The sequence below is a fragment of the Mustela nigripes genome, chromosome 1, assembly GCF_022355385.1.
Source record: "Mustela nigripes isolate SB6536 chromosome 1, MUSNIG.SB6536, whole genome shotgun sequence".
Lineage (NCBI taxonomy): Eukaryota > Metazoa > Chordata > Mammalia > Carnivora > Mustelidae > Mustela > Mustela nigripes.
In genome coordinates, this window is record NC_081557.1 from 147,655,745 (window position 1) to 147,669,026 (window position 13,282).

The following is a 13,282-nucleotide window of genomic DNA, read 5'->3' on the forward strand; positions in this document are numbered from 1 at the left end:
CTCACGTTCTGCAATTAAACACACACTTCTCAGTTTAAGGTTTACTCTCTGTAAGCATTTACAATTACCTGTATCCAAATAAGGCTGTTTCCTGAATGTAGTATATACATATTTACTGCCGAATCATCTGTCCAAAAGAATCAGAGTGACGAGATTAAAACACAGAGGCAACTAATTCTCGCACCTTAATATAGCAGTTAAAATACCATATTACACATTTCTATACAAAACAGGACTCGCTTTTCAACACTACAATTGAAACTGGGAGCTATTTTCTGTTGGGTATCCTTATAAGTCACAAGAGAAAAAGATCCACACAAAAAGAATGACTTACCAATATAGGATCCCTAAATGATGAACTGTCAGTGGAGAAATTAGGTCATACTATTACTCCTGTAGATGAGCCTAACTAATGGGACAGCTTTAAAAAAGCTATATCCTCCTGTTGCTTAGCCCCTCATTTCCTTATTTAGATGGTCACATTTGAGGAAAAGCAAAACCCTCAGATCCCAAAGCACAGTCTTCCTTTTCACCCTCATCAAACGTGCTCCTATGGGGGGCGCCTGGGTGACTCAGTGGGTTAAAGCCTCTGCCTTCGGCTCAGGTCCTGATCCCAGGGTCCTGGGATCGAGTCCCGCGTCGGGCTCTCTGCTCAGCAGGGAGCCTGCTTCCCTTCCTATCTCTCTGCCTGCCTCTCTGCCTATTTGCGATCTCTGTCAAATAAATAAATAAAATCTAAAAAAAAAAAAAAAAAGTGCTCCTATGGGACAGGGGTCTTCTCTCCATTGTTGTCCACCTGGCCATTCTGAGAATCACCAAAACTATGAACCCAAGGACAGGGCAGCTTTCCTGCTAAACCATTACTACTATAACCAATTCAGAGGAATGGAAAGTAAATGAGGCTTGACCGACAATTAAGACTCCCAAATAAAAGTACACTTTGCTACCAATTCTTTCTCCGAATATGTATATGATATGTGTTTGTATGTGTGTGCATGTGTGTATGTATATATATACAGACAACTACATATATATACATATATACCAGCACAGCCTTGCTAACCAATGGATAATATAAACGTCAAGGGCCATATAATATGTGTTGCCTAACAAAGTTCTCAGAAATTTAAAGTGATGAACGAGGCAACTTCTGGTACACAGGACACACATTTTCCAAGACAAAATTCACAGAAATGAACACTAAAATTCACACTATCCTAACTTGCTAGGCATCTAGCAGCAACCAGCACCCAATCAACTATTAAAAGAATGAAACGGCGTGATTTAACTGAGCTTCTGCAAATCAGTAACAATGGAACGCGCGCGAGATGCGAGACTTAAAATACTCTGTGAATATTTATGTTAGATTGTTGTGCCTGTTTAACTTGTTCACCAGAATGCCAAAAAAAGGTATCCCCAAGGAAATTCAGAATAATTCCTGGTTGCCACTTAATGTACTCCAAAATAACACAACCTTACTAGCAGCTGCAGGTTGAGGATCAGTTACTGTTTCAACCTCTTTTTTTTTTTTTTTTTTTTAAGATTTTTTTTTTTGACAGAGAGAGACACAGCGAGAGAGGGAGCACAAGCAGGGGGAGTGGGAGAGGAAGAAGCAGGCTTTCCGCTGAGCAGGGAGCCTGATGCAGGGCTCGATCCCAGAGACCTTGGGATCATGACCCGAGCCAAAGGCAGATGCTTAATAGCTGAGCCACCCGGGCGCCCCCTGTTTCAACCTCTTAAAAGAGAAAGCAAAGGCTCTTGGTTTTGCACTGCAATGATACAACCTTCAGGTAAATGATGATGCAGGCTCATCAAAATGTATCATAATAAAAATTTTAAAAGATTCCACCTTACCTGAGGTCTCAGATTTATCTGTAGCTACATAAATAATAGAAAGATGATCTAACAAATCTTGTGTGTTTTCTTCAAAATCTTTTGAGAAGTTTTCCATGGTGACAATTATGCTCATTTGTAGCCGCAGAACATCATCGGATTCCATATAACAACTCTGAGATTGGACGGATGGAAAAAAAAAAAAAAGGAAGAACTCAAAAAAAAAAAATCATCCAAAGCTTTGTGATTTCAAATTTTAGAAAAAGAAAAACACTATGGTAAGGACATGCGCATTTCTGAAAAGAGAATGTGTCATTTTCTTTTTGGTTTCCAAACCAAAAGTTAGGAAAGGGAAGATAAAAACACTGAATTTTTTATTTTACCTTTAATTGTTGACACACTTTATTATGTAAACTGCATTCCAGTTGCACTTGCAAGAGGCTAGTATTAGTGGTTTCCGCCTAAAAGAAGAAGGTGGTTAAAAACTTAAGAGGCAAAAAAGTTCAATCTCATATTCATAGTAAGCAATCTATCATTTATTCAGGAAATTCACTGATTCATTTAATAAATATTTGAGTATCTACTAAATGCTGGGTATTATTCTAGTAGCTGGAAATGAACATGAATAAGACATAAAAATCTGTCACTGAGCTTACATTATAATGGAAATCATAAGCTCTCCCTTGGGCAACATGAAAATTCCTATTATGGCAGAAAGGAGATAAATATGTTCTAAATATACACAGGAACACTGTAGTTTGGCATTTCATATACTTTCTGAACGTTCTGTTTCAACATAGGAGTCTTTCATTTCAAAGTAGGTTCACCCAGTAACAGCCAATTAGCTGTTCTTATGCCAGCCTTCCATTAGTGGAATGATGTTACAAGTGGTAACAAGACCCTCAGAGGAGTCTAACATTCCACTGGTCATCTCATCCTTTTTAATATGTGAAAGAGCTACGGCCGGAAGAGACCAAGGCAAAGGAAAAGAATGCAGAATTTCATCAAACGCAGAGATCGGAACAGCTGCTTGGGATGATAACTGATGTATCTTTAAGAGGAGGAAATGCAAACCCCAATCCAGGAATACAGCCCTGTGGGTGGGAGGGAGGGGGATGCAGACAGTGAAGGCACAGGGCAGTCAGGTAGTGAGGCATGTAAATCCAAATGGCTGCGAGAGTTCCTGTTTTGCTAGGTCTGATGTGTTTGGCAAAGTGATTATAAAATTTAAAAAGGCACTCAGCTTGGCAGCCACAGTCAGGACACCAGGAAATCTCAGTACAGTAAGAGACACTCCCCAAATCCTTGGCTGACTTAATTGTGGGTAAGCATTTCTTCACTCCAGGAAGATTCAGTATCAAGTAGAAGAACCACAGTAGTGTTTGACTTGTCAGATTTATTAAGAATTACCTAAGTTTATTATGTTAAAAAACACATTTTTAACAACTGCAATTGTCATTCAGCGATTAAAGTAGCCAAACTGGAGTCAAATATAATGCATTTTAAAATGCAGTGAAGATAGTTAAGAAGTTTAACCAAGCTTGTAAGCGGGACCAAATATTAACCAGAAGTTCTTTTAAAAAGCAATTGCTAGTATCTGCTAGACTTAAACAGAACAATACCATTTGTAAATGGAATCTAAAATCTTAAGGAAGAACCAGATTTCTGAATTTGTCTCTCTGTAAATGAGTCCCACCATCAAAGACATAAAAAGAAAAAGCCCACCACTTCTGAAACTGCTTTAGCCAGTTATAAAAGACCTGCTCACACACTAATCTAATAGACACTTTTCATTTTGTCCAACTCATCTGCTAATTTAACCCCATTATCCACATCTCTTGGTTCTTCTCCTTCCTCTTTGAGGCTCTTCCTCTCTCCTCTCAAGATGTTAGAGTTGTTCTGGATTCTCTCTTTCGCCCTCTTCACTCTCTCCCCCCAGGGAAGAGACACGGAAGCTGCCTGCACTTCTCTCTCCAGCTCAGCCCTGTCCGCATACCCATGTCCACTCCTCCTCAATGCTCACATTCGCCAAGACAGCTGCTACCCTTGCTGTGCGTGTTGCCCTGGCACCATTATTCATAGTTATTTATGACAGAAACCTGAACACCAACTTCGTTCTACCTCCTCACTTACCCTTCTCAAACAAAACCATAACCAAGTTATACTGACCCCACCTCCTCAGTACCCTTGAATCCATTCACTTCTCTTCATTCCTAATACCCTGGAGATCAAGGGTCGGCAAACTATGCCCATGGGCCAAGTCCAGCCTACTGCCTGTGTTTGTAAATAAAGTTTTATTGGATGCCAGCTGTGTTCATTCTTTTATGGACTGTCTATGGCTGCTTTCATGCTACAACTGCAGAGATGACTACTTGCAACAGAAATCACATGGCCTGCAAAGCCAAAATTTACTCTTTAGGCCTTTACAGAAAAAGTTTAGGGACACTTGTCCTCGTGGAAGGGAGGGGAGGGAGGGAGGAGACAGGTGGGCTTGCGTTCTCCCTGTGTCTACCTCTGTCCTCTCCATTCCGGTCTCCACACTGCATCAAGAGTGAGCTTACAAATATGCAAATCAGGTGACGCCACTATCTGCTCAAAGCCCATCAAAGACCAAATCCTTTACTGTAGCCACAAAACTCAGGCACCTCCCAAGTCTTCACCACCTTAATTATGCTCCCGCCTCACTAGTCTACTTTCTGCTGTTTGCCTTCAACCTCCAAATTCATCCTTCTGCTGTGGACTCACATCCCCAAATCCAGCCTTCCTCTACTAAGCTAAACCTTCATGTCCAGCTTAAACATCCCCTTCACCAAGGTTCTCCCTGACACTGTAGCTGAGGTAACTGCCCATTACTTACACCCACGGCACCTTTCCCCTGACAACCTGCCCAGGTCTGTCTTCCCAGAAGATTGCAAGCACCTTGTTTGATGCTTTTACTGTAGAGCCTACCACTAAATTCAATATGCAGTTAGTGAATAAAGAGAAGTGGGCACACAGCCACAGATGCTTGCTTGAAAAAGGTTAAGTCTGAAATAGGCAAGAAACGAAAAATAATAAACAATGGCTATAAAATAAAAGAATATACCAAAACCTGTCTCTTGACATGTACTCCTGACCTAAAACTACCCTCCACAAAAAAAGTTTAAAGAAAAACCCCTATCAACACATTTTTAACATATGCATTTATAATAGTTGTGTTTTTTGAAAATTTACAGCAATTTAACTATAAGCCTTAACCTCAGAAGGTAATTCTCTTACCTAAATATTTCTTCAAATGTTGAAATATTATAAGTTCAGAATTAGGATTTTTGAACACGATGAAACAATCCAATTTGCAGGGTGATCTGATGTAATATAAAGCCCAGTATTTGGTCATTCTTGGTAAGTTTCTGGATCAATTTCTTATTTACCATTTTAAGTAAGACTCCTCTCTTAGTCGAAAGGGCAATAAAAATAAACTACTGTATTGTTTCAGTTGTTGTAGAACATTTCAGAGTCCCACAAGGGGGAGTCCCAACACCTCCAAACTGTCCTTGAAGCAGGCCAATTTTTCTCAAAGAGCAATTTAAAGGCTCATGTCTTCATCAAAAGAACAAAACTAATGTAATCCTGACTTAAGAAAGTAAACTATAACCAAAACATGAGCTACTTAGGGCAAACACACACACACACACTAAATTTTCTCTGAAAGGACCCCAGCTGAGCACATGTGTTAAGACAGTGGGACATCCCCTTGTGTGTGTGCCTGGGCAGATTATAAAAGGAAAAGAGAAACCTACTTCTTTACTTTTCAAACCCTCCAAAATCACTTTAACAAATTAGTTCATAAATTTCACAGCCAAAAAATAAAATAATTTCTTGGTTGTTCCATGCAGTACAATGGTATTATTCCCTTGTAGAAGCTGGGGGGAAATGTGGTTTGGCAGGTTTAAATGACTTATCAAAGGTCCTAAGGTTAGCTAATGGAAACCAGGAAAAAAAAAAAAAAATAGCAGGTCTTTAACACAGGTCAGTACTTTTTTCTAAGTAAATCAGAACAGACCAAGTATACTTCTCCTAAATTTAAAAGTTGGAAATTTCTTCACCATGGAAACATGTATTTAAAAACCCTACCAGGAGAAAATGCAACAGTCCAGAAAATGGCAGGGTTAAAAACTCCCTTTTGTAATGGCTTATATTCCCATGGTTTTGTGTTATGACTCTAGCTGACTGGATCTGAGAGAGAAGAAATCACCTAGTTCTCTTCTGGCTAAGAAACTGGTCTGAGGGCAGCAGGCCCAGACAGAGTGTCATCTGGGGTATCATGTATAAGTAAAGAGGAAAGGAAATGATAGACTTCAAATCCAGCCCTCTTAGATGACTTCTACAAACAAGAATAAACCAATATCGTAGCAAAAATATATGAGAATCTATAATACACTGATACAAACAGAGTGATCAAGAGCCTTGAAATCAGGGCGTTGGCAGTAATGACCACACACAGAAAACTTGCATTTAAGGAATATTTGAGGAATACATAAAAGAATTATAGATAAATTCCAATATTAGGTCTCACTTTTTTCCCCTTCTACAATTTTTAATGCTAAATTTTAAAGGTTCTTTTCCAGGTAAATGTCTTTCAGCAGGAATCCAGATTCTGTATAAGCCATGTGACCATTCCAGACAGTGGCCCCATCTACAGTGCTAGGTACAACACAATCTATACAGCAAGTAAGTTTGCATAAAATAGGCCCTTTCTTGGGTCCCTTCCATACAAGAGCCACGCTCTGTAACCCAACTCCTAATTTAGTGTTTCCTGTACAACAGCCGGGCTCAGTGGAGTTATTAGTCAGCACTGTAGGGTTGCTTTCTCTCCTCTCTAGCAACTGGGCTTCAGCCCTCTTCCTAACCACTGCTCTGCTAATCCTCAGATATTTAACCACTGAAACAAAATTCACCTACCCTGCCAGACCCCTTGCTAAAATATCTGTAAAAACCTAGGAAATGGCTGAAATTCATTTTTGTTTTAAGGGAAGAGGGATAAAAGCTCATGTGCTGCATTTTCTCTTATCCACATCTTTTCCAGAAAAGGCTTTGCTGTTAACTCAGTTGGAGATGAAACCCCGGCCACAACCTCAGAGGTGGGGCACCTGCATGGCTCAGTGGGTTAAACCTTTAGCTCAGGTCATGATCTCAGGGTCCTGGATCGAGCCCCACATCAGGCTCTCTGCTCAGCGGGGAGCCTGCTTCCCCCTCTCTCTCTGCCTGCCTCTCTGCCAACTTGTGACCTCTCTCTGTCAAATAAATAAATAAAATCTTAAAGAAACAAAAAACCTTAGGGGCATCCTCTACCCTGCCTAAGACTCAGTTTCCTCTTTGATAAAACAGAGTTAGTGAGGTCACAGCCATGTTATGAGCCCGAAACAAAACCCACAGAGTACACACAGAGCACATGGTAGACCTTCCAAAGGGAGTATTATTGTTTTCATTTGGTCATTCACAATTAATGCATTAAATGAGTAAAACTTCACAGAAAATAACTTAAATGCTTCTGGGAAATGGTTTTTCCCACATCAAGGTTGTAAGAGAGGGAAACTCCTCTTCCACACTCTTTTGGTTTCTAAGAGAAGAGGGTTGTTGTTGTCATTTCTAAAACACTTCAAGTTCTTTTTGTCTTATTTCACATTTGGTTTAGAACCCAAGAAAAGAGAAGAGCCATGTGTTGCCCACAAGCTTCTACCTTCCTGAAATGCGCCAGAAACCGTGAAACCAAGTTAGCAAAAAGCAATGTGGAAAGCAAGTTAGCATTTAGATACTGAGACTTGTCATTGGACCAAATGCCAGTAGCCTACATGGTGCAATACTTCAGCTTTTGCACTTGGGAAGCTGGCTTTTCGCTGTTACAAGCTGGGTTGGCAGTTTCAGGAGAGCTTTGTGGGATTTTCACCTTGGTAGGTCATGTGGCATATGGTGACTTGATCCAAAGGCAAGCAGCTATTTTTATACAATTGGATGCTGTGGGCCTTGAGCAAATGGCAAGCAGGTCCTGAAGGCCTGGCTCAGGTCTTGACCCTGGGCCCAGGTTCCACAGAATTTGGGGCTTTCATGATGCAGGCGGTGGAAGCTAGACCTTGAGCAATGTGGGTGTAGCTTTTACCTAAATAAAAGTAGCCATGGCAAAAGTCAGCCATGGCTATGGAAGAAAGGATGACCCAGTGGGAAACAGTATAGTGGTTCCTCAAAAAAAATCAAATATGGAATTACTGAGTGATCCAGTAATTCTATTTCTAGGTATATGCCCAAAAGTGATAGGAGGAACTCGAACAGGTATTTGTACACCCAAATCCATAGCTGCATTACATACAGTAGTCAGAAGTTGAAACAACCCAAAATCCATCCATGGATGAATGACTAAACAAAACATGGTGTATCCATACAATGGCATGTTACCTAGTCTTAAGGAAGATCTGACACATATACTAGAACACGGATGGACCCTGAAAACATTGTAACAGAGTGAAATAGGCCAGACACAAAAGGACAAATATTCTGTGATTCCACTTATATGAGGGGGCCTAGAACAGTCAAATTCATAGAGACAGAAAGCAGACTAATGGTCCTGGGGGGGACTGAGAGGAAAGGTTAATGGAGCGTTGCTATGTAGTGCGTGTAAGAGCTTCAGTTGGGGAAGATGAGAAAGTTCTAGAATGGGTGATGGTGATGATCACATGACAGTGTGAATGTACTTCATCATGCCACTCAGCTGTACACTTAAAATGGTAGTTTATGGTTCATATACTTCACCACTAGAAAGGGAAAGGGAAGGGGAGAAGGAAAAAGGAAAAGGAAAAGATGTTCTAGTGAGGACTCCTCTCACAATAGAGAGAGCTCCCAGAGCTGGACCATCTGCTTTTATTGCCAGATCTTGGAAGAAACTGTTGGGTCCAACTCCAGACAGACAGTACAGACAGGCTGCTCCAAATTCTGTTCCTTTTTTATGCATTATCTTCATGGCCAAGAGTTGGAACTACGAAAGAGTTTAAATTCTCACTTAAATTCATGTGGGCCGGTCTACAGACTCAGAAGTTCCTCCCCATCACACTGGCTCCAGATTTATTAATCATCTAAATGCTAACCACTGTTTTAGATGCTCAAGATCCAAAATGACAGATACACAGACAGATGGCAGATTTTATAAATAAAGAAGCAATAAGCTAATCAGATAGAAGAGATGCTCTTATCTTGAGTTGAGGCAGACAAGCAATTTGACAGAATTAACTGCATGCACAAAGAAAGCAACCACTAAGGTTAGAACAATCCGTTCACTCTGGACATCAGAGAAGTGCTGGAAGGTTAGGGACACATGATTTAGTTTTCCTATCAGAGCAAGATGAACAAAAAGGGCAGATGGAGGAAGAAGGAGGGAGTGAGAGCTCCCCTTAAGAGAAAGATTAACCTCTTAGAGAACAATTAGACAGAACATGACTGAGAAAATGAGGCCTCAAAAGTCCAGCTCAACAGAATCCAGAGAGATGGACATAGCCTGGTAGCTAACTGAAGTGAGGGAGAGAGACCTTTGTGCTCATTGGAGCATTTAAAAAATGGAATAGGGTGCCTGGGTGGCTCAGTTGGTTAAGCTCAGTTGGATCATGACCCCGGCTCAGGTCATGATCCCGGGGTCTCAGGATCAAGTCCCACATCAGGCTCCCTTCTCAGCAGGGAGCCTGCTTCTCCCTCTGCTCTTCACCCTGCTTGTGCTCGCTCTCACTTGTGCTCTCTCTCTCAAATACATAAATCTTTAAAAAGAAAATTCTAAAAAAAAGTAATAATAATAAGTAAAAATTAAAAAATAAAAAATGTAATTAAAGAAGAAAAGCAAGACCTTAGCAGAAAGGAACTGCTCCCCCTGAAGAAACCAGGCTTCCATTACAGGAGGTATGGAGAAAGGCACTTGTAAAGCCAGGTGCAGAATCCACAGTAAGAACAGCTGAGGACTGAGACAGCTAAACCCAGGACAACTACATAAGATCTGGAGAGGTTCAGGGATACAGAGGACAGGAGGTTCAGAGCAGAATGCTCAGAGAATACAAGGTGGAGACACAGCTACGGCCCATGCCCTGGAGGAACATGTTTATGAAGTTCACAGAAGTAGGTAGGACTCAATCTAAGAGAAGGCACAGCAAGAAGAGGAAACCCATTCAAGGGGAGCCAGGCAAGACTATGGAGACAGACTGACCCCCAGGCCTGATTTAGATGTTGGTATGATAGGAGCATCTCCAGAGGAAGACTCTCCAACACAGGGAAGAGAAGATTTGTTTGAAAGCAGATGCTTTTAGCAGACCCAGAACTCATTGATTTTCATCTCTCTTCCTTTAGGAGAACTCACAAGAAAATATCTAAAGAAACATCTAGAGAGAAGAGAAAAAAGTGTATATATATATATATATATATATATATATATAATCACACATATATATATATATATGTGTGTGTGTATGTGTGTGTGTATATATATATATATATATATATATATATATATAAAATACAGATCAAAAAGAACAAGGAAAAAAAAAAGGACTTAGCCAATTCCAGAAAACAGTAGCAGCCTTACAGATGTTTGAGAAAGAAAAAGACCAACAAAAGAAGCTGGTTAAATAGCTAGAAACTCAGGGTGCCTGGGTGGCTCAGTGGATTGAGCCGCTGCCTTCAGCTCAGGTCATGATCTCAGGGTCCTGGGATCTAGCCCCGCATCAGACTCTCTGCTCAGCAGGGAGCCTGCTTCCCTTCCTCTCTCTCTGCCTGCCTCTCTGCCTACTTGTGATCTCTCTCTCTGTCAAATAAATAAATAAAATCTTTAAAAAAAAAAAAATAGCTAGAAACTCAACTGAGCCTTCCTGAGAGGAAGAGGGGCCAGGAGAAGTCAAGCACATTCTGGAGGAATAGCCCCGAATGGCAGAGAAAGCGAGGCAAGCTCACAACCTGGGGGAGACGGTGAGTGGCTCACGGCCAACACGCTATCCCCACCGGGCCCCAAGCTTCCTAAATGTCAGTAGCAGCTCCCCTCCAGGAATCAGGTGAGAACAATGCTCCACTGGAAACAGGTGGGGCTGAAAGGGAAAAGCCTTCTCTAAAAAGTAGGTTCCAGGGTGATGAACACTGGGGAGGATGTGCTATGGTGAGCGCTGTGAACTGTGTAAGACTGATGAATCACAGACCTGTACCCTTGAAACAAATAATACATTCTATGTTAATTAAAAAAAAAAAAAACAACCTCACATTGTGAAGTAAAAACTGCCACGACTAACAAGTTAATGCTGGAATCCTACCATGTTATGACTGGCTTGTTAAAAAAAGAAGAAGAAGAAGAAGAAAAAGTAGGTTCCAGAAACCTAAATGAGTCTACTGTAAGAAGCTGTGGAAACCATTGTGCTCACAGATCCTAGTGCCCCTGCCCAGGCACTGCAGCCCTCTGTCCTCAACAGGGTGTCCCCACCTTTCAGCACAGAGGTTCCAGAAACAAGGGCTTCTTACAGGAAGGAGAACAAAAACACACCTGTCACCAGGCTGCCACCATTGCCAAGTGCTCACTCAGAGGGAAGACCAGACTGCCTCTGGGGCTCGCTCCTGAGAGGAGCTGGTCTGTGCAAGGGGCACTTCCCCAAGCTCCTGAGGTCCCAAGGCAGCCTCCTGATGGGCAATCTCTCCTCACTGAGTTTAAATACAAAGGTCTTGGAATCAAAATAACTGGCATAAACTGAAGCCAAAACCAAGGTGATGCTCTCCATCCTCCATCCCTCTTTTTGGCCAGAAGAAGTGTTAGGAATCATTCTGCTTAGAATTAGTCCCTTGAGGGCTGGAATGGGAGGCATGTTTTCCAAATCTGGTGGATGGGAGGTTGATACCCGATATTCCTGTTTATCTTAAGAGTCTAGACTCAAGGAAGGCTCAAAAGAGACTTGATACATTTTGAGATTTTTTTTTCCTTTTAATTTTTAAGCAATCTCTTCACCCAACGTGGGCTTCGAACTCACAATCCTAAGATCAAGAGTCGCATGGTCTACTGACTGAGCCAGCCAGGAGCCCGGAGTGACTTAATATTAAGTCAGTATAACTTGAGGAAGACTCATGCGTTCTAGCAAGAGCAGGCCCGGGCTCTGGCTGCTGAAGGCTCCCCAGCTCACACAGGTGTGGAAAACCTCTCGGGCTAAGACCAAAAAAATAAGAAACTGGGGAGGGCTTCAAATTCTTTTAATGTTAACTCACAAGCCAAGATAATTTGATATGGGACTATAGACTTGAATTTTCACATCTTGCCAGAGGACTGAATCTCTGAATTTAAAAATTCTCCAAGAGTTTCACAATAGGAGAAGGTTTATAGTCAAAATATCTTTTTTTTTTTTTAAGTTAAGTGATGAATGCAAATTTTAGTTAGGGTTCAGGTACTAGTTCTAAGCATTTTATAAGCATGAATTTAGTCAACAGCTACAGCAATCCTATGAAGTACTCTATTATTATTTATTTTAGATGAATTAAGACACAAGGAGGTTAGGTAACTTGGCCAAGGTCACTCAGAGGTGACCAAGATTTTTACCCAGGTGGTGTGGTTTTAGAATGCACCTTATTCACTACACTATAATCTCTATGATGGGACATACTTATATGGCTGGTGTTTTTTTATTGGAGTATCTTAATTCTGTTATTTGATACCACTGCGAAAACTCTGATAAGCTGTATTCAATATCATACTTGAAAAGAATTCAGAATGGGAAACAGATGAGGACATGAACTTTCAACCTTAACTGCAGTGTGCCTTTGGAATGGACTATTAGTGAATTATTCTAATCTGTCTCAGAGCTTTCAAGAGGCAAACTCAGCAATGTTCCCCAACAATCTGAGGAGGATCAAAGAAATGGGGGTTTGGTTCCAGTGGGAGGAGGAACAGACCAAGGACAGTGGGAGCACAGTTGCCAGGAGTCTGCTGATCTCCTTGCCAGAGGAAAGGAAAACCCCATCTTGATAACAGGCAAGCCCAGTGGGTCACAGGTACAAAAACTGAGGAATGTTACAAGGAAAGGATTCTCTTTCCCTAAATTCACCTATCCTATTGCCCCAACTCTTCCTCTCCCCTTGGAGGTAGAGGGGGTTGCCAGAACATGATGCTGTACTGAGGACAGCACAGAGAAGGGTAGGGGCTCACAGAGGAGCTGGTTTCTTTCCTCTCTACTCTTGAGAAGAGGGTCTGTCCTTCAGACTCAAAACCCCCTTCTGACAGGCCACCCTGTGATCTACCCAATGGAACAGAGAGTTGGTAACTTTCTCTCTGAGCTCAGCTGATACATAAGAATGTGGCTTATCAGCAATATGACTGGCATTTTGGTTCCCTGACTTCTCATTTTCTATTTTTAAGTATTATCCATGCCTGGCATGAAGCCCAGTGTGGGGCTTGAACTCACAACCCTGCGATCAAGAC

At 41.4% G+C, this 13,282-nt stretch overlaps 1 protein-coding gene across 2 annotated transcripts in view; it reads right to left on the bottom strand.

Annotated features, from left to right (window-relative positions):
• TMEM131L (transmembrane 131 like) overlaps nt 1-13,282 on the bottom strand; it is a 162,007-nt gene that overhangs the window by 47,423 nt on the left and 101,302 nt on the right. For both annotated transcript variants that reach the window (XM_059375078.1, XM_059375070.1), the window contains exons 8-10: nt 2,217-2,294; nt 1,855-2,008; nt 69-127 (exon numbers count right to left, since the gene is read on the bottom strand). In XM_059375078.1, coding sequence (XP_059231061.1) covers nt 69-127; nt 1,855-2,008; nt 2,217-2,294 — 291 coding nt within the window. The remainder of the gene's footprint in view (nt 1-68; nt 128-1,854; nt 2,009-2,216; nt 2,295-13,282) is intronic.